Source organism: Gymnoscopelus braueri (assembly GCF_963280865.1).
Source record: "Gymnoscopelus braueri genome assembly, chromosome: 8".
Lineage (NCBI taxonomy): Eukaryota > Metazoa > Chordata > Actinopteri > Myctophiformes > Myctophidae > Gymnoscopelus > Gymnoscopelus braueri.
In genome coordinates this window covers 40,963,580-40,985,346 of record NC_137609.1, presented here as the reverse complement: position 1 = coordinate 40,985,346, position 21,767 = coordinate 40,963,580, and the positions used below count along the sequence as shown (strand labels likewise).

Sequence of the window (21,767 nt, the reverse complement as noted above, 5' to 3'; positions counted from 1 at the left end):
GTTCCTAAACGGTGGGCAGGGACACATTTTTTTAAATAATTCGGACAAAGTGAAAGGAATTCCATAAAAAGAAAATGGCGACATAATCACGATGCCTTGTGGATCAGCTATTTTCACTAGTTTGGGTCACGGCAAGACATGAAGTTTCTCTTTTGGGTCTCGAGCTGAAAAGTCTGCTAACCACTATTCTAGAACTTTAACCCCTGATGTCAATCAACCTGTTCATCGGTCAAGTATGTAGGCCTACTTATGTTCAAATAGCCTGCATCGTGAGATTGTAGATGGGCTCGTTTTTAAATGTTTTGCCTATAATGACTTACCAAAACTAGAGACACCAGGGCCCTATTCCTCGAAAGGTGAATTAAATAAGCCTGGATTTAAGTCAAATTCAGGCTTGACAAAGTCGGGTCCGTATAGCCTGGTTTATTCGGTTCCTGGAACGCCAAGCCAGGCTGAAAAGGAGCGACTTTGTTGAGCTAGACCTTGTCAAGCCAGGCTGTGTCGAGCCAGGATAATGAAGCCAGGCTTCACGTATTTCTATAAAAGACCATGAAAGTCGATAGCAGAATCCTTGAACTTGACCAATCACGGAGTCCAAAACCAGAGCGGCGTTCTTCTCTGTGGCTGAACAGCAGCACTGCAGCAGCTCATGAAATCATACAAGGAAGTAAAATGTATTTAAGCAAGAAAGGAAACGCGACCGCAATAAATAGATCGAGGGAGAAAGCGTGGCAAAGTATTGCAAGCACACACAGAGTGTGTGTGTGTGTGTGTGTGTGTGTGTTTGCGACGGACGGGCAACAGGACGAACGGACGGGACGGCGGGGGACGGGGGGGTTGACCGCGACGGGATGAGCGGGGGACGGGGGACGGGACGAGACGCAATAACCCCACATTTGCAAGACCACTTTGGTAGAGGTTTGGGTTGTGTTACCTTGCCATCATGATGTAACTACAAAGGTGGACAAGAAATACAAAATAATTTCTCCATTGACTAGAAATTGATAATTCAAAATATGCTCCTTATTGACTTACAAAGAGGCTCCTTTAAACCCGTAACTAATAATTTATATATATATTTAAATATATTTAAATATATAATATATATATATATATATTATATATGTATATCGTCAGTGTCCAGCCGGGACCAGCTAACTCCTTTTTCAGTTTTTTTTTTTTTTTCATCAATCAACGCTATTGAACCCCCTCTACATCTGTGTAATTTTTTTTTTAATAACATATGAAAAGTATTAAAAAGCGCCTCTGACGAAAACTCCTAACTCCATTGGACCCTCAAACTGTCCGTCAAAAACAAACAACTCCCCCCTCCTCTCAGGCTCTCGAGAAGCTCTGCTCTGTATGAGGCAGACAGGGAGAAGATTTTTCAATGCTTTTGGGAGAACATAAACTGGGAAGAGAAGAGAATGTATGTGCAAGGTTTGATAGATGTCACCCCAGTAAAGAGGAGAAGGGTGTCTTCACAAAGGTCATCTGCTCGTGTTTTCTTTTTAAATGTTAATGGACAGAGAATGAGTGTGTGCAGGAGTTTGTTTCAAACATCTCCAAGAGCTCAAGGAGATCATGCCAAAAGACTTTCACAGCTTTTATGACAATCTAAAGCACTAAGAAACACCCACCTCACACACGCAACACACAACACACAACAGTGTGATAATAAAATGTTGATAGGTATATGATAGGTAAATTCAACTGTGGTTGTTATTGTTAGTGCAGTAGGCTACAGATTTGATAGGCTAAAGATTCTATTTTTCATGAATGTATTTTGTATTTATATGCAATTTTTTTTATTGTTGGTGTGCCATGATCGCTTTTGTTAAATACATGATTGAGTATTGAGACAGAATTGTTTGTTGCACTCAACTGTAGAAGAACAACAGTGGTAACAGTTAGATCCATGGTTGTTTACGATGCATGTTAAAATAAAAGTTGTTTAAGTACAGAATTCAGCTTGATCTATAGTATATGAGGATGGCGCTCACCATAAATAGCTGATCTCCAAGCTCACAATGCGTTGTGATGTGTTGTGAGCTTTGAGATCCATTGCCAGCTGTTCTTATCAATGATGGACAAAACCTCCTAACTCCACTTGCACTGGATTTGGGTAAAGTGGTGATAATATAATGACACATGCAAGTATCTGATAATATATAAAGTCACAATACCAAGTTTGATGAGGCAGTATTGCTTTGTTTTAAAAATATAAGGTTTTCTTCATTTTCTGAAAAATTTATATTTTGTTTTTCATTTCCTGAACAATTACCATTTTGGATTTAGCTGGTTCCGGCCGAACAGCAGAGATATGTATGTTAGACATTTTTTATAATATTAAAAAAAAATTGGTAATATATGATCAAACATCTAACAGATATGAACTATAGTGTTAACAGAGTGACAATGACATATCACACGAGTCATTGTGAAACAATTATGATTCATGGTCACACACTATTTCAGTAATATAATTACATTGATTATATCTTATTGTATTGATTTCATTTTATTTGAATGCAGGGTCATTCAAATGAGTCCATATACAAACACATGTGCTGAATTAAAAGTGGAAAAACTTGAAGAACAAGGCACTGGATTAAGTAAGCTTGGCTGTTAGCCTGCTCCTGACCAGGCTAACTTGACAGCTAAATTGTCATGGTAACTAAGGTAGGCTTGCTTAAATTCTCTTTCGTGGAATCGGGTCATGGCTAAACTTAGCCAGGGTGAACTGGCTAAACTAATCAAGATAATTCAGCTTTCTAGGAACCGATTCAGCCCTAATCCTGGCTAAATTAAGCCAGGATAGGGGTTAAAGCCAGGCTTTAGCTCTAAGTCACCTTTCGAGGAATAGGGCCCAGGTTGATATGGTGTGCAAATGCCAACCAAAAAGACCCGTAAAGGTCCCTATACTGGGAAAAAAAAAGTCTGGAATCAGTCAGCCACGTTGGTTTGCCTTCACATGTAAAGATTTCAGTTTCATAAGATTTGTGGTAAAGAATAAACTTAGTAACCCGGTCATGGAATTTGAAGAACATGTTCACCTTAAGTACAAAAGAATGCGTAAGCTGCAAATGACGTCATTTGGATATGTTTTACTTTGACACAGAATTGTACATTGCATCGACTCAAAACAACTTCACAAAGGCTGTAAAAGTATTTACAAGGTGAAAAAACGACTACACAGAATCTTCATCTAAAAAGCTTTTTTTCAAAAATGTGCAACTTCTTGTTCGGCATGCACACACATTCTCCCACACAAAAAAAAGAAAAAAGAAAAACAGAACATACCCGCGTGAGCTTAAAGCTCCCTATTGAACCTCATACAAACATATCTTTCAGATAAAATATGATTCTGTTAATAAATAGGCCTATTTCAAACTCACCTCATACGGAAACACAAGGAGATGCATGCATGGCAGTTACAATTGGCTTGTACCAAGAGAACATTAACATCAATATAAAAACTAAGTCGAATGAGTGTTGACTTGATATAAATAGGCAAAGGATATTTTGTACAGCAACGGGGTAAATAATAGCGCTAGACAGAGGAATTGTGGGGCCGACTGAGGGGGAATTGTCAGACTTAAGAACAGTAGTAGCACAACGTTACGCTTTGAACATGGATGGCAGGCGCTGAATGTCAGCATGTTTCCCTTAAAAGTGTATCTGTAACTAAGCACCACACACACACGCACACACGCGCACACGCCCACACACACACACACACACACAAACAAATATGTGCTACAGAGTACAACGTGACCACTGAGACTTGATCATCGACACGATACGACAAGAGAAAAGACAAAACTAAATGAATGTCCGGTCCGTGAACATGCGGCATCCTCTTGCAATGATGTGAACACCGTATACAGTAAGGTCAACATGTCACAGGAGTGCAGGACGGCCACGGACGTTACAGCGTGCGCCGTACACTCGCTACTCGATGCTACCACAAACAAAGTCACCACGCGGCGGCAGGTTGGCCTGTACACTTGTGCACAGAGAAGAACAGCACGATTAAACTTTGTACCGAAGAATCATCACGGCGGTACTGTTAAGTCTACAGAGCTGGTTTCACCGATAACACAAGCTACGTATGAACAGAGCAAAGGACAGCGCGAAGAAAGAACTACAGTTGAATATTCTCTGCATCCGACTCTTTCATCAGTCTTCTATCAGTCAGTCAGGGTAGGAAAACGGATGCGGTACAGTAGAAAGCATTCATCATGGGCCATCATGCATTGCACTTTCCCTTCCCATCATCATAAAAAGGACTCTCTCAAACAGTTGACTCAAAAAATCTTAGAGAACGGGCGGGGCTTCCAGCGTTTTGGCCTCGGGCGGGGCCTTTTGTCCTTTGAAAGTGACGCCCCTCCTTCTCTCACAGTAGCAAAAACAAAACAGCAAAACTACCCCTTCCCTTCTGTAAATCCCCCCCCCCACCCCTCATAGTCAAAACTCAACTTAGTGCAAGAACGACATGTGAATTCAACCAGCGAGATGTTGCTCTGTGTCCGTCCGGTTACGGGACCGGTTCCCTCGCTGTATCCAGTGGTAATAGACACGTCCTGACATACTTTCCTTTCCTTGCCCTACAATTCAATCCAATTTCAATTAAAACTTGAGGATTTTACAATGTAGACTGGGATGGCAGAGATAGTAAATTGTATCAAACCATCCGGCTCGAAGGACCATTTTGTTAGGATTTAAAGTTCTTCTGAAGCAGTTCCTTTATTTATCACATTCACCTTCAGTTCTTCAGGCGGGAAGACAGGCTTATAGGACGGAGGTCAGGCAATGTTCGTTAAGGACCTCGTCAGTGGATCGGGGGCCACGTTTTTGGCGATGACCCCTCAAGCAGGTTCAGCACATTAATGTCACAGTTAAGTAGCAGCGCTAAGCCGACCAGACAGAAGATCTATAAGTTAACCTCTGTTCTGGTGTAATCTTTATATCAGCAGGTCCAAACTGTACCGTAACAGACAGTACAGTTGGTTCTCATAGTGGGGTCCAAGGACCCTGAGGGTTACAGGGCTGTAACTCTGAGAGTTCAAATGGAACCATACGGACCGTTTGGTTCCATTTGTACGCTCTCAGAGTTATGGAGTGTCCTTGAAATTAAAACGTTTGAGAACCACCAGGTATATTCCATTCCACTCTGAGATGATATTATCTGAGCCGTTTCTGGGATAACGTCACTTCTTCTCCATGCAGCTTTTTGAGGGTTTGGTCATTGTCATTTATCAGTGTGACGTTTGGCTCTAAAAAAGGTCCGATCAGGATCAAGCTTGTTGATCCCCAGGTCATAGGTCGATAGGTCATAGGTCAGGTACTGAGAAAAAAAAACCCACCTTTTGTACTGTTTTACAGTAATGTTTCAAAAAACAAATGGCCAATATTTAAATATATTTTGAACCCAGGTAATATTGTAGTATAATGGCCATTCAAAGTATTATTCCCAAATATATAATTATATATATTTGGCCAATTTTAACCACTTAAACCCCTCTATACTCGTGAAACAGACCTGACGTGGCTCTGTACTTGTTTCCATCTACACCAAATCTCTTTTTGGCGAATGTTGCCCCCAGAACAGGGGGGTTCAAGTGGTCAAATCATTTGAGACATGCCACTTCTTTTCGGTACAGGTCGGGGTGGGGGGTTCGGTGGTCTCAGGTCTGAACGTCAGACGGTTTGTCGTTGCGGAGCCCCCCTACGTTAAGCAGAGCGGGCAAAGCTGCGTTCCCCACCTTCCTCAGGTAGCCGGACAGGGGCGTGGCCGTGGCGCTGCCGGCGCTCGCCCCGAGAGAACAGCAACACCCCCCCCACGCTGCTGCCGCCTCGCCCTGGGTTGGGGGGCGGGGCAGCAGAGGTGGGCGTGGTGGTGGGGGAGGAGGAGGGGAGCGGGGAGAGGGATCATTAGGACCCTTGGTCAGCAGGACGACGCCCGGATCTCGGACCACCGTGGGGTGCGGCGGGCCAGAGTGTTCGTACGGAGCATCGGGGAGGTGGCGGGACCCCCGTGACTGGACGACGATGGGGGGCGGCGCATCGGAGCGTGCGGCGAGCAGAGCGGGCTCCGACGCCACGGTCCGCAGAGACGACGGCGGGTGTTTGTTGCGGTGCGCGTCCAGCGGGGGGCGTACCGCCTGTGTAGAACAACCTCTCCACCAAGAACCCACGTTATCTGCGCTCTCATCGTCATAATAATCCTCGTCCGGATGTGGTTGCGCGTTAAATCGTGCGCCGGGCCCCGGCGGCGGGTTCGAGAACAGGTTCGGGGGTTTAGGGAAGTCGTGCTGTGTGGGATGGACGGTCGGTGTGAGGAGGGCAGGCGTTGGGTATGGACCTGCTGCCTCTGGCGGTGGGGAGGAGGTTGGAAGGTCCCTCCGGAGCCTCCTTGGAGACCAATGGCTGCAGGAGGACGTGAGGAGGCGCAGGTACGAGGGAGCCGGGTCTCCTACTACGGCTGCTGCTGTGGCCTCAAGGCAGGGGGACGGGTCAGCCGGCCTGGAGGTGGACGTGGAGGTGGAGGAGGCTTTGGAGGGATGGTGGAGGCTAGCGGTGGAGTTGGAGGAGGTGGGGGTGTACGTGGTGGGGTGCTCCTCCCGTAGTCCTGTCAGAGGCTGGTCCCGGAGGCGCTGGAGTCGGGGAGGTAGGTGGTGACCACGCGGTAGCCCTGGGCGCGGCGGATCATGTCGCGGATCTCCCCATTGAGCTCCAGCAGCTTGCAGCAGATGAGGCTGAGGTCCTGGCGGGAGCCCACCAGGGCGATGGTACCCGTCTGGCCCAGGGTCTGGTGGCGGAAGTACACGTTGAGCAGCGTCTGCACCTCGCTCTCCGAGCCGCCGCCGAACACGCCGTTGGGCCACTGCCTCCTGGTGGTGGGGAGGACAGGTTAACAATTTAATTATTTGTTTTCATTTTTTTTTTCATTCATATCAAATCAATATAGAGCACATTAAGGCCACATTAAGGCACCCATGCAACTCCTTGCAACGTCACAGTTTTAGAGACCGTTGCAGCCAGGCCTGGAATTTCATCTTTTTTAGGGGCAAGGCCACTTGGCCTTGAAAATGTTTTGAGGACACAAAGCAGCAAGGCGATCAAATAAAACACTGATATTAAGTCTTATATTTAATTTAAGGGTTAAGAAAGAATTTGTATTAAATATAAAGTATAACTATCAGTGAAATAAAAACATGTTTGTACAAACTCCTGAAAAGGAGTTTGTACAAGTTCATCCTCAGAGTCACTGGACTGGTTTGAGGATGTGGATGAGAACTGAGGAGGAGTAAAGAATTCAGAATCTTGACAGAGAAAGATAAAAGTACCTCAAAAATGAACTTAAAGGAGCTACACCATGAATTTTTTTTTAATATTTAATATCATATGGTGTATGTCCCTCAAACCTTTTTCAAAAGGTTTGAGCCTAAATCATCACTCAGATATACTCATCCCAAGTCAATTGTGTCTGTTAATAAAAAAAAATATTAAAAAAAAATATTAAAAAAAAAAAACAAAAGGAAAAATTCTGCATAAAAAGAAGCATCTAAGAAAAATACAAAATCGAAAAAAAAACACTTTGAACATTTTTGAACAATTCCACCAAGTGTTTGAGGTGCCTGTTTCACCCACTTCCGGGGGGCGGAGCCAAAATCAGAGCCCGAAGTATTTGTTTGTAGACCCCCACTTAGGGGGGGTAGAAAAAGTTTCGGAGCGATTCGGGCACTTTTCATTTAACATTGGGTTTGCCATCAATAATGTTTGTGACCTCATAAACATTTCTGGAAATCCATGAAATGAGAAGGAATGACTGAATTAAAAAAAAAACATTTTTTGGGGTACAAGAGACACTGGGGACCCCAAAAAATACAAAAAAACAAGAAAAAAGTGATTTTCATGGTGTAGACCCTTTAAGTACAGTACTTGAGTACATTTACTTAGTTACTTTACACCACTGCTATTTGGGGATAATTATTGCTAGATGTTGCAGTTGCAAGGAGTTGCATTGGTGTGCTCTATATATTGATGTGATATCCACATGTTGCATGCAGCGACGCATGCACATCGAGGCCGTCGTCCCTCACCTGCACTCCTGGATGTAGCGGACGGCCTTGGTGAACTCCTGGTTCTTCAGGCACTCCAGGATGGCCTGCACGGCCGCCTCGGAGCTGGCGAAGCTGGGCACGGCCATGGCCGCCACCTGGGCGGCGTTGGCGTGGGCGTGGGCCAGGTGCGTGTGCTCCAGGTCGCTGGCCACGGCCGCCTCGGCCGCCTGCAGGCTGGTCTTCAGGTCGGTCAGCTCCCTGGACATGTTCAGCAGCTATAGACAGGAGGAGGCACAGAGAATGAAGCTTATTTATTTATATATCTACCGGAAAAATAAGATGAGGATAAAGGATATTTTTTGTCACTGTATGCAGTGGTGTAAAGTAACTAAGTACATTTAATCAAGTACTGTACTAAGTATTTCCAATTGTCTATATACTTTTACTTCTACTCCACTACATCTCAGAGTCAAATATTGTACTTTTACTCCACTACAATTATTTGAAAACTTTAGTTACTAGTTACTTTGCAGATATAAATCATTATATTATGAAACACACATTAACTACTTTAGCCCTATTTTATACCTAGGCTATTTGAAAATAGCCGATCTACAAGCTCACAACGCGTCGCGATGCGACGCGTTGTGAGCTTGTAGATCTGCTATTTTCAAACATTTTAGTACTTTTACTTTTGGTACTTTAAGTACATTTTGATACCAATACTATGAGCTTACAGTAGGACTGGAAGACTGACCAATGAGCTTACAGTAGGACTGGAAGACTGACCAATGAGCTTACAGTAGGACTGTTAGAGTGCGGTGGTGTTACGTACCTCGGGCACGGCGCTGATGGCGTGCACCTGACCAATCAGCTTACAGTAGGACTGGAAGAGCAGCAGCAGCTGGAAGTGCAGTTTGTACAGACGCTGACACAGCTCCAGTTGCTAAAACATGACGGGAACGGAAAGGAAACGCTGTCAGATTAACGGATTAGCGTACAAACACACGCACACACGCACACCTGTGCTAAGATCCGGTCGGGCAGAAACCTTGTATCTCCATTGTTCAACTTTTCATGTCATGTCCTACTTCATCGTACAACAGTGTTCGCCGATCCACAAGCTCATGGATCCAACTATATTGGAGCCATTGGAACACAGGTTATTCTTTTTCTGAAAAGTAACAATTTTGGACATAACATGTACAAGGTTTCCACCCGACAGCGACCGGTACACGTGAACATGTGAAATGTGCAAATAGTTAACGGCGGAAGCTAGCAAAGTAAAACACGGCAGTTTGTTGGACAGAAGCAGCTATAGCTTTAGGGGCCGTATCCACAGAGAAGAGCCTGTTGAGTTAGCAGCGCCAGCCTGTCATGTATTTCTATGGTGAAGACATGCTGGTGCGCTCCTCTTGGCCCAGCGCCCTGGGCGCTTAGAGCTGGAAACAGTTGAACTTTATGGAGAGGAGGGCCGGTCATTCGATGCGTCCTGATTATGCGTGACAACCCGATAATTTACAACCCGACATTGAATTGTTGAATTGTTACTACAACCATGTTGACGAGAAGTCAGGCGCTTGGGTGGCACAGTGGTAAAGTCACTGCCCACCACCACGGAGGTTGTGGGTTCAAATCCACCATGGTGCATCCAGGCTTTGTCGAGAGTCTACACAAACACAATTGGCCCGTGTCCGGGGAGGGGAGGGGAGCCGGGCGGGGAGGGTGATATCGGTTATTGCACGTACTCCTACAGGCTGGGGCGGCAGCACCTGTCAGCAGGGAGTGTTGGGCGGGAGGAGTAGGACGAAGGCTCTACGTTCTCCTGGTGGGGGCTCCTCACTGGCAGGTGAGTCAGTAGGATACGACGGCAGTGACAACACAGAAATGTGTGTGGGGAGGAGTTAATTGGCATAACGACTAAATTGGGGAGAAAAGGGGGTAAAACATAATTGGCTACTCTAAATTTAAAGACTAAAAAAATGATGATGAGAAGTCCATGTTTACATTGTTTCAGCTAAGCTATTTGTGCTAATAACACAGATGACAGGATGTTTGAGAAGTGAACACCTCAATGGTTGAGAGGTTGGAACAGTGCGGGCAATGGGCATCACACTGTGTGTGAGCACTATGGACATCATTTTCATCTCCTGTCTTGTTTATTTTATGTATTTCTATGGACCTGAGTCCGCTAATAAAGATAGAATTGAAATGAATTGATATCCACACTGTGTGAGAGCGCTGTGGACATGATATGCAAAGCGCTCCGCAGCTCAAAAGGTATTCTCTGTGGACACGGACCCTTAAAGGCAGTGATCTTGAAGAAAAGGTGGAAGAGAGACACTTACTGCCAGAGACTCCATTTGCTACACGGCACGCACGCACGGCGAGAGAGAGCAGGTAGGTAGGTTAGCGGGTGAGAGAGAGAGCGAGTCAGAAAGGAAGACAAACCGTCAATCAAACTCATGCTTGGTATGAAATACACAGCAGAACAACAGTTACTGTAGGCCCCGCCCCCCACACTTTACTCTGTCTGATTTATCTGGTTATTAGTACCCTGGAACCATTACAGTCAAGTCAGCACATGCAGAGAGAGCACACACTCCATTATGATGATTCATACGGAGAGAGACAGAGACAGCGAGACAGACAGTGAGACAGATAGACAGATAGACAGATAGATAGATAGATGAGACCAATAAATCAATAGATAAAATCCCAGTGTTAAGTGTTTGTTTAAAAGTATTGAACAAGAATTGAGAAACACAGTGTGACACATAAAAAGTTTTAAGTGTGGCAGCCTAGCCGGTAGTTTGACTCCAGGAACTCGGTACAGTTCATAGTAATGATAATGACCGACTGACCTTCTCCTCGGAGTCTCCTGGCTGACAGGTGACCACTCCCTCGCCGGGGCATCTGGGAAATGTGTCCTTACAGTTCCTCAGCCACTGGGGGGCAGCGGCGAGGCGGAGGAGAGAGCAGAAGACAACAACATTTCACCAATTCAATAAGCCCTTTAAGGTTTCTTTGGTCTTCCTTGGACAGATATTTATTACAATAACTACTTGTGGTTATCTTTTTTTATTTTATTTGTTAGGTTTAAAAAATATATTCTGTAATTGTAGTTTCTAACATGCAAAAAGAACCAATAACAAGTCAACGCGCTGGAGTGTGTTGATCTTGTCATACCGACACAGCAGACTCCTCTCTGGTGTTGTACGTGTCCAAGTACTCCTGAAGCTCTAACGCACTGAACTTCATCTTCTCCAGGAGACCATAAGACATGATCTGGAGAGAGGAGATGAGAGGAGAGGAGAGGAGAGGAGAGGAGAGGAGAGGAGAGGAGAGGAGAGGAGAGGAGAGGAGAAGAGAGAGGAGGAGAGGAGAAGAGAGAGGAGGAGAGGAGGAGGAGGAGGACAGGGAAGGCGAGTTATTTGTGATATTTTTTAAAGATGCAAGTATATTAACTTACAGTATAAATCCCACATGATGAATTGTACTCCCTGCTAGCTATGAAGTGCCTGTGCCAGCCTCTGAGTGTGGTTTGTTAATGCAAATCGTTGCTCTCGGGTAGAAACCTCTTATCTCCATATTCTAACGTTTCGTGTTTTTTCGTAAATTGATTGCGTAAATTCAAAAAAAAAGTAACAGTTTTGGACATACATATGAGGTTTCCACCCGACAGATATGAAATTATAATGTTTGTTATTGCGTGCGTGCGTTTGTGCGCACCGCTGGCACACTGCTACTACATACTGTACTTACAGTGTCTGCGTCAATGTAGATGGTGGGACAGTCGGAGCACGTGGTCAGCATCTGCGAGGAGCGCACAAACTTTGACCCGATGCCCCTCAGTCCCTCTCCCAGGTAGGTGGCCGCGTCTGTGGTCAGCGAGCAGAACTTCCCCTGGATGTTCTGGAATGCAGAGAGAGAGAGAGAGAGAGAGAGAGAGAGAGAGAGAGAGAGGGGGGGGGAGGGCAGAAAGGTGGAGAGAATGGGAGCGAAAGAGAGTGGGAGAGTAAAATAGAGGGAGACAGATTCATTTTTGACATGCCCCAAGAATTTCTGCATGGGGCATGTCATAATAGGTGATTTTCTGCAAAAGTAGCAGATCTACAGGCTCACAGCAACGCGTTGTGAGCTTGTAGATTGGCTGGTTTTGGCAAAGAGATTTGGTGTCGATTGCAAAAAGGACACACCAAGTAACCCAGGTCAGTATAGAACATTGGTTCTCAAAGTGGGGTCTGGGACCCCTGGGGGGTACCAGGGGGTCCCCAGCAAAACGAGTTAATATGGCGTCACAATCATTTTAACCACTTTAACCATATTTTATACTTTGGCTATTCAAAAATAGCACGTCACTTTGTGCCGCACTATGAGCTTGTAGATCTGCAATTTTTTGAAAAATCCTGGCACAAAAATATTTTTTTGAGACAGGGGGTCCGCAGCCAAAAAAACATAATTCTGGGGGTCCTTGACATGAAAAAGTTTGAGAACCACTGGTATAGAGGGTCTAAGTGGTTGAGCTGAAGTGATATGGAGGAATTCTACACCACCCCTGGACTTGCGTCCACGGCACCCTATGGGTGCAACATCACCCACTTTGAGAAACCCTGCTCTACCGTGCTGCAGTGCAGTGTTTATTACCTGGAACAGGGAGGAGAACACGTGGAAGGTGTAGACGGCACACGAGCCGTCCGAGTCGGTGACCAGCTGGTTGATGTGGAAGCGCCACGCCTCCTCCGCGTCGTCGCACACCGCCGGCTGGAACGCCGCCAAGATGGCGGAGAAGAACGGCGAGGGGGGAGGGGGGAAGCCCAGGTCCTCCAGGTCGTCCTCGTCACGGAGGCTGTCGCCACGGAGATGGGAGAAGGAAAAAAACAGAAACGGAACAAAAACGCATGTTGAAAACTCATTAAGATTGTTTTTGGGGGATTCACACCCTTGTTTACACAAGTTTGGAGTTTTACATTGTAAAGTTCCTTGATGTGCTTTCTATAAATGTGGCAAATGTGGTTTCTCAAAAAAACTGTTATTGAATAACAAACAACCCTCTATGCATTTTAGGCAGCTCAGCGGAGAAACCATTATGTTTCATTTTTTAAGTGACAAGCATCCTGTATATCATTATTATTATTATTATTATTATATATTATTATCGGTCGCCACCAGGTATTCCTAAATGTAACCTCAATAAAACTATGGCCCCGGACCTCTCTCTCCCCATTTCCTGTCAACCTACTATCCTATCAATAAAGGCATAAAAAAGACCCCCAATAAATAAAAAAAACAAGCCAAAATCGAACCTTATTCCTAAACATTTTAATTACTTACTTATCCCCATTACGCCGGGTGGCGCATAGGGCAGCAACAAAGTTTCTCCACATCCATCTGTCTTTGGCCATCTTTTCTATGGTCCCCCAGCTCTGGTGGTGTTGCTGGAGCTCGAGCTCGAGCTCATTTTAGGCCTCCCTTTCTTTCTTTTGCCTTCTGGGGTCCAGTGTAATGCGACTCTTGGGATCGCGTTGCTGTCCAATCTGAGCACATGGCCAATCCAGGTCCACCTGTGTTTATTGATTATGCAGTGCATGTCGTCTTGTTGGGTGATGTTGAGGAGTTTATTGTTTGAGATGGTCTTGGGCCAGAATATAAGCAGGATTTTGCGGAGGCATGATGTGTGGAAAGTGGATAATTTGTGGTTTTCCAGCATTCTGCACCGTTTAGTAGTGTTGATAGTACACAGCTTTGGTAGATCCGGAGTTTTGTTTTGGTGCTGTATTTGACTTTCATATTTGTTTAAGTCTTATGAAGGTTGTGTATGCTTTGTTGATTCTGTTTTGAATGTCCTTACTTGCTCCCCCATCATGGTGAATGATACTTCCAACATATGTGAAATGATCTGTATTTTCCCAGACCTGTTCCTCTATTGTTATGTGTTGGTGTATTGGTGTTGATGGGCATGACTTTGGTTTTATTGTTGTTTACGATCAGTCCAACTTGTTGGCCATAGTGTTGGAGTCTTTTTCCTGAAGATGTGTGTGTGTGTATGTGACAGAAAGGCTAGGTCATCCGCAAAGTCAAGGTCTTCAATGGTGGAATAGAGGGTCCATCGAATCCCTCTTGCCTTGTCTTCTGTGGTTCTTCTCCTAACCCAGTCTATTGCAATGTTGCACACATTACACATCCTTGGCGGACTCCGGATCCTACCACAAAACTGGTGGTGCTTGTTCCCAGTGCAAGAAAAGCTGGTATAGATTCCTAAACGTATTCTCAGTAAAACGAATACCAGAATGCAAGAATCGCTGGGGGGGGGGCGAGCGGTCTGCGAAAAAAACTGGGGACGAGAGTGTTTTGGTGGCGAGCGTTCCGGGTTACCTACCTGGGCAGACAGTTTGGGTCCAGAAACCCCAGGGGAGGCTGACAGATGTGGGGGTTGATGTGCAGGGGGTCCGGGGGCGTGGCAGGGGGCAGCTCCAGGATGAGACTCTCCCCGCAGTCTGACCCAAAAGGGAGCTCTGTGGCGCTGAGAGACAAGTCATCGTCCTGGACCCCCGACGTGTCCGAGTCCTCCGTCGTGCACACGCTCATCTAGAGAGAGAGAGAGAGAGAGAGAGAGAGGTGAAAACGTTATTTATCATCTATGCAATGCAATGCATTTGTGCGTGCGTGCGTGCAAAGATGCTTAATTTAGGAAGATAGCCCATCCCGCTAGGTATGAAATGGTCTCTGAAAAGAATCAGTTTAGTGTCAGAATGTTCGGACAATTGTGTTCCATGTAAAAAAAAATGATGATATATTTAGTTTAGTGACCATGGGGCTAAAGAAAGGGTCAGAAAGCTGTGTTCACGTTCACTTCTCCAACTGGAATTAACAGACTCGCGACCTACATCTGGTCTCCTAGACAGGCAAGCACCTAAATCACACAGATACAGGAAGTAAAGGCGAGATGGTCTGTCTTGCTTTTCTATTGCCTGTCTTGGGTATGTGCATACACACATAAAGGTAGACGCCTCCACCGACTCTGGGGGTCTGTATCGCGGCCGCCATATTTGAGGAGACCCGCTTCCTGACTACCGGCCAATCACAGCGTGTCTTTTCCTGGACTTCAGAATCTAGTTTAAAAAATCTATGAATCTATAAAAATATCCCGTTATACAACTAGATTCTGCCAAGTCCAGGAAAAGACGCGCTGTGATTGGCCAGTAGCCTCCTCAAATATGGCGGCCGCGATGCAGGTCGCTCCAATGAACTGCAGCGGCCAATGAGGTATCTAGGTTTCTATATCTGTGTGTGTGTGTGTGTGTGTGTGTGTGTGTGTGTGTGTGTTTGTGTGAGTGAGACGTCCTCCTCCTCACCCTCAGTCCTCCTAGCTGGTCGTCATACAGCGCCCCCTGTGGCGGGGTGGTGGCGTTGAAGGATAGTGGGTCGGCGGAGTTGTCGTACGAAGTGGACAGGGAGTCCGTGTGATTGTTCTCCTCTGACGGAGAGGGGTTGGTCTGCAAGATCCACAAAAACAATACACTTGAGTTTTGTCTGTTTCATTATTATTGGTACTATTATTTAGACCCTCCAGAGAAACACGGGCAAAAATCCTTGATTATGCCGGCTAAAATCCATGATTTTGCAAAATATGTGCCATGTTATATATCTCTGCTGTCCGGCCGGAAACAGCTAAATCCAAAATGGTAATTGTTCAGGAAATGAAAAACTAAATATGAATTTATCTGAAAATGAAGAAAAAAACAAAGCAATATTGCCTCATCAAACTTGGTATTGTGACTTTATATATTATCAGATACTTGCATGTGTCATTATATTATCACCACTTTACCCAAATCCAGCTCAAGTGGAGTTAGGAGGTTTTGTCCAAACACAAATCCAGCGCAAGTGGAGTTAGGAGGTTTTGTCCATCATTGATAAGAACAGCTGGCAATGGATCTCAAAGCTCACAACACATCACAACGCATTGTGAGCTTGGAGATCAGCTATTTATGGTGAGCGCCATCCTCATATACTAAGTATATATCAAGCTGAATTCTGTACTTAAACAACTTTTATTTTAACATGCATTGTAAACAACCATGGATCTAACTGTTACCACTGTTGTTCTTCTACAGTTGAGTGCAACAAATAATTCTGCCTCAATACTCAATCATGTATTTAACAAAAGCAATCATGGCACACCAACAATAAATAAATGGCATATAAATACAAAATACATTCATGAAAAATAGAATCTTTAGCCTATCAAATCTGTAGCCTACTGCACTAACAATAATAACCACAGTTGAATTTACCTATCATATACCTATCAACATTTTATTATCACACTGTTGTGTGTTGTGTGTGTTGCGTGTGTGTGGTGGGTGTTTCTTAGTGCTTTACATTGTCATAAAAGCTGTGAAAGTCTTTTGGCATGATCTCCATGAGCTCTTGGAGATGTTTGAAACAAACTCCTGCACACACTCATTCTCTGTCCATTAACATTTAAAAAGAAAACACGAGCAGATGACCTTTGTGAAGACACCCTTCTCCTCTTTACTGGGGTGACATCTATCAAACCTTGCACATACATTCTCTTCTCTTCCCAGTTTATGTTCTCCCAAAAGCATTGAAAAATCTTCTCCCTGTCTGCCTCATACAGAGCAGAGCTTCTCTGAGAGCCTGAGAGGAGGGGGGAGTTGTTTGTTTTTGACGGACAGTTTGAGGGTCCAATGGAGTTAGGAGTTTTCGTCAGAGGCGCTTTTTAATACTTTTCATATGTTATTATTTTTAAAAAAAATACACAGATGTAGAGGGGGTTCAATAGCGTTGATTTATGAAAAAAAAACTGAAAATGGAGTTAGCTGGTCCCGGCTGGACATCGACGATATACAGTACATATATCGCATAGTATGCGATGCGACACGATGCGCATATTATGCGATGCCAGTGCAGGATTAACGGAAGGGCTTTAAGTGCTGAAGCACAGGGCACCAACCTTGGGGGGGCACCAAACGGCATGGAGAAAGTGAAAGAATACTGAACCATCGCCGAAAAGCGCCGAAATTTAGAAGCAGCGGCTGCTGGAGGAGCGCTAAAACGGTCAAACGCGCCGGTGAAGTGTTAATCTTCCGTGCAGCAGTCAGTTTTTTTTATTAAAATAATAATAATCATATCACACAAAGATTTGGCGGCCCCCCCTGTAATAACTCAGAGGACCCCCTTGGGGTCCCGGACCCCCTATTGAAGACCCCTGGACTAGGCATCAAGAGGTAAAATAATTTGGAGATCCGAATCAGATCACAGCACACACACTTGATGACGGTGCAGAATGCAGGGTTATAAGTTTGTTATACGTTTGACATAGTTAGAATAAACGTACGAGCTGTGAGTGAGACAGGCTCTGGCTGGTGGACGACTCCTCTTCCTCGGAGGACTCGTCAGAGTCGTGCAGGGGGTCCTCGTGGCCCAGGCTGGGCGTGGAGCCGGAGTGCTGGCTCTCCTCCAGCAGGTCCCCCAGCTCCGTGCTGTCCAGGGAGCGGCGGCGCACGCCCCAGTTGAAGTTGTCCACGCTCTCGCCCTGAGGAGCGCACACACACACACACACACACACACGCACACACACATTGAAACACACACATTGAAACACACACACACATTGAAACACACATACGGAGGCAACACACTGCTGAATCTCACTGCCTTGACTGACAGTCAGACATGTTCTCATATCAACCCCTTGAACTTTAACCCATTGAGACCTGAAGCCGATTCTACATGTCTCCTAAATCTCCACAGTATTCTGAAAAACGTATGTTTCTATATCAGTGGTGCTCCATCTTTTTCATGTCAAGGACCCCCAATATGATATGTATTTGGTCGCGGACCCCCATAAAAATATTTTGTTCCAGGGACCCCCCAGAAGCAAATATTTGAGTTAAAAATGTTCGCTTTAAAAATATATATATTCAAAGATTTGCACACATTTTCACGATTTTTCAAAAATAGCAGATATACAAGTTCATAGCGCGGCACTCGGTGCCGCGCTATGAACTTGTATATCTGCTATTTTTGAATAGCTCAAAGTGTAAAATAATGTTTTTGCTCAAATCTAAAAATGACACAGTTCCAGGTCTCAATGGGTTAAGGGGTTAATATTGGGGGACTGACGGACTGACTGACTGACTGACTGACAGCCTCACTGATCGACTCACTGACGGACTGAATGACCGTTGAAAACGCACATTTCCTCTCAGAGCAGCTCTCCCATTTCCTCTTTGTGCTTTGCAGACAAACAACACAGCAACATAAGCCTCTCCATTATCCCACAGCACAGCGATGTGCAGACATTTCATATTTCACCGGGTCACTTCATTCAAATCAAACGGCCGATCGGGTGACAGAACAGAAGGTTTGCCATTCTTTGATCTGGAATGGACTCATTGGATAGGATTTTTTTATTTCGAATCCCAGTGATGTCAGCAAAAATATTTAATTAGTCTCCTTTCCTTCTCTATTGCCTGTCTATCGCTGAGAATACACATCTTTCATTCACATTAACCACTTAAGCCCAATAGAATATACTTTGTCGTACGAACTTCGACGAATAGCAAAACTAGCTGATCCACAAGCTCACATGCAGATCTTATATTGTCACCATTTGAGTAAAATTTGAAATGTGTCAAAAATGTTTTAAAAAATATCTTTTTTATAATTTGGGAAAATAAATGGCAACTTGTCACCTATAATGGCCTGTCCAAAATTGGGACGATAGGTTGAAAGTGGTTCAAAATGTACCTGAACACTAAGAATGCATACAGTTTTGATTCACGTTAATGTCCTAAAACTAAACAGTCAAGCACAACTAGATGCTGCACATCAACACACACACACAGCGTATACTACTACACACACATACACATGGATAGGATCCCCACCACCATCACCACCACCACCTCCATCCCCACCAGTGTGTGAGGGTTGATCAAAAAGTCTTTGGGTGAATGAATGAATTGAAAAAAATCATAACATCTTCAAAAATAGTAGATTTAGATGCTCGCAGCGCGGCACGAAGTGACACACTGTGAGCTTGTATATCTGATATTTTTGAATAGCCAACGCAAAGATGACACAGATGTTTTACCGGTTTTAATGGGTTAATAATACTGGATAGTCCAGGATAGTAGTTTTTTCACCCTTATAGCACCTTGGGCTAGTCTAGTGCCTAAAATCCTTAAATTCTACCCATTCAGCTGCGGTGAACCTTCAACACACTTGTGCAAACACAAGAACCCAATACATATAATGCAATTTGAAGCCACAACACCTGGACTTATTTTTATGAATTAACTGTTAGTTTAAACAATCGGTTATTAGAGAGGTATTTGCAACGATGTAGTTTGGACATTGTTCCAATTATACCTCTCTCTCCGTTGAGAGTTACAGTTACTACTTGCCAAAAATGTACAATTACTGCCCCGGGACAACACACAAAACGTTTATGAGACTAAGGTCTAATTCAGACCGCTGCGATTTTTTAAACATTCCAATGCTTAAATGTATGCTCAATTGTGCAACAGTGTGTGCCGAAAATAACCGATCTACAGGCTCACATTTTGGGGTGAACTATCCCTTTAACCATGTGAGAAAAGCATGGCAGTGATTGTCAATGGAAATAAATACAGACAGCAACATTACAGCACTGATAAAAGATACTATGTGCATAAGACAACTTACCTGAAGCTCCTATAGGCAGCGCAGCAGACAGGCAGACAAACAGACAGACAGACAGACAGACAAATAGACAGACAGACAGACAGAGTTAGACAGAGACACAGAGTTAGAGAGAGAGAGTTAGTCAGAGAAAGAAAGACAGACACACACACAGAGAGAGAGAGAGAGACACACACAGAGAGAGAGAGCGAGAGAGAGAGAGAGAGAGAGAGAGAGAGAGAGAGAGAAATGAACATATTAATGATAAAGAAAGACAGAGGGATATAGTGACACATGCATTCAGTGTAAAAAAGGAGTACGAAAAGAGACATATAGAGTCACAAAAGTGGAAGTGATGAATCAATAAAACTTGTGTTTCACACTGGAGTTGTGTTACAATTACCCTAACCCTAGGAATAATGCTAACGTCATTTATATTCTGACATAATGCAATGCTGTAACTGTGTGTGTGTATGTGTGTGTGTGTGTGTGTGTGTGTGTGTGTGTGTGTGTGTGTGTGTGTGTGTGTGTGTGTGTGTGTGTGTGCGTGCGTGTGCGTGTGCGTGTGTGGGTGGGTGGGTGTGTCAGTATTTCTACTTCAATGTAGAAATACTCCGTTACAAGTAAAAGTCCGGTGTTCAAAATGTACTTGAGTAAAAGTACAAAAGTATTGGCATAAAAAATGTACTTAAAGTAACAAAAGTAAAAGTACAAACAATGTTTGAAAATAGCAAATCTACAAGCTCACAACGCGTCGCGATGCGACGCGTTGTGAGCTTTTAGATCGTCTATTTTCAAATAGCCTATGTATAAAATAGGGCTAAAGTGGTTAATGTATGTTTTATAATATAATAATTTATATCTGCAAAGTAGCTAGTAATTGAAGTTTTCAAATAATTGTAGTGGAGTAAAAAAGTACAATATTTGCCTCTGAGATGTAGTGGAGTAGAAGTAAAAGTACTGAAGATTGGAAATACTCCAGCAAAGTAAAAGTACCTCAAAACTGTACTTAAGTACAGTACTTGAGTAAATGCAGTAAATGCACTTAGTTACTTTACACCACTGGTGCGTGTGTGTGTGTGTGTGTGTGTGTGTATGTATGTGTGTGCGTGTGTGCGTGTGTGTGTGTGTATGTATGTGTGTATGTGTGTATGTATGTGTGTGCGTGTGTGTGTGCGCGGGCGCGCAAGTGTGTGTGTGTCTGCCTGTGTGTGTGTGTGTGTGTGTGTGTGTGTGTGCAGTGGTGGAAAGTAATTAAGTACATTTACTTAAGTACTGTACTTAAGTACAATTTTGAGGTATTTGTACTTTACTTGAGTATTTCCAATTTCCAATACTTTTACTTCTACTCCACTACATCTCAGAGGCAAATATTGTACTTTTACTCCACTACAATTATTTGAAAACTTTAGTTACTAGTTACTTTTCAGATATAAACTATGATATAATGAAACATACATTAACCACTTCAGCCCTATTTTATACATAGGCTATTTGAAAATAGCAGATCTACAAGCTCTCAACGCGTCGCATCGCGACGCGTTGAGAGCTTGTAGATCGGCTATTTTCAAATATTTAGTACTTTTACTTTTGGTACTTTAAGTACATTTTGATGCCAATACTTTTGTACTTTTACTCAAGTAAATTTTAAATTTTGGATTTTTACTTGTAACAGAGTATTTTTATATTGCAGTATTGGTACTTTTACTTAAGTACAGAATTTGAGTACTTTTTCCACCACTGTGCGTGTGTGTGTGCGTGTGAGTGTGTGTGCGTGTGTGTGTGTGTGCGTGCGTCTTCTCACCTCTCCGTCCTCTAGCTCGACGTCCAGGAAGTCAAAGTCCCTGAACACCCTGAACTGCTGCTCGCTGGCCGTGTCGTCCAGCGTGTCGTCTCTGGTGCCGCCGTCGTCCGAGGACACGCCGCTCTCGCGCACCTCCATCATGTCCAGGTCTCCACAGGACGAGAAGATCACCTAGCGTGACGGGAAACCAAGGAGAACGG

General features: G+C 44.2%; 1 protein-coding gene across 9 annotated transcripts in view; it reads right to left on the bottom strand.

Moving 5' to 3' along the window:
* Positions 1–6,498: 6,498 nt before the first annotated feature.
* The window catches only part of fryb (furry homolog b), a 102,729-nt gene continuing 87,460 nt past the window's right edge, over positions 6,499–21,767 (bottom strand). For 8 of the 9 annotated variants that reach the window (XM_080434990.1, XM_080434993.1, XM_080434992.1 and 5 more), the window contains 2 exons: positions 21,568–21,738; positions 19,662–19,796 (listed from right to left, as the gene is read on the bottom strand). In XM_080434990.1, the coding sequence (XP_080291116.1) occupies positions 19,677–19,796; positions 21,568–21,738 (291 nt within the window). In that variant the 3' untranslated portion in view covers positions 19,662–19,676. Of the gene's footprint in view, positions 6,897–8,108; positions 8,345–8,904; positions 9,016–10,933; positions 11,018–11,258; positions 11,358–11,834; positions 11,985–12,716; positions 12,919–14,448; positions 14,658–15,424; positions 15,566–17,433; positions 17,632–19,661; positions 19,797–21,567; positions 21,739–21,767 lie in introns of those variants that run through there. The other variant, XM_080434998.1, reaches the window with a different exon arrangement.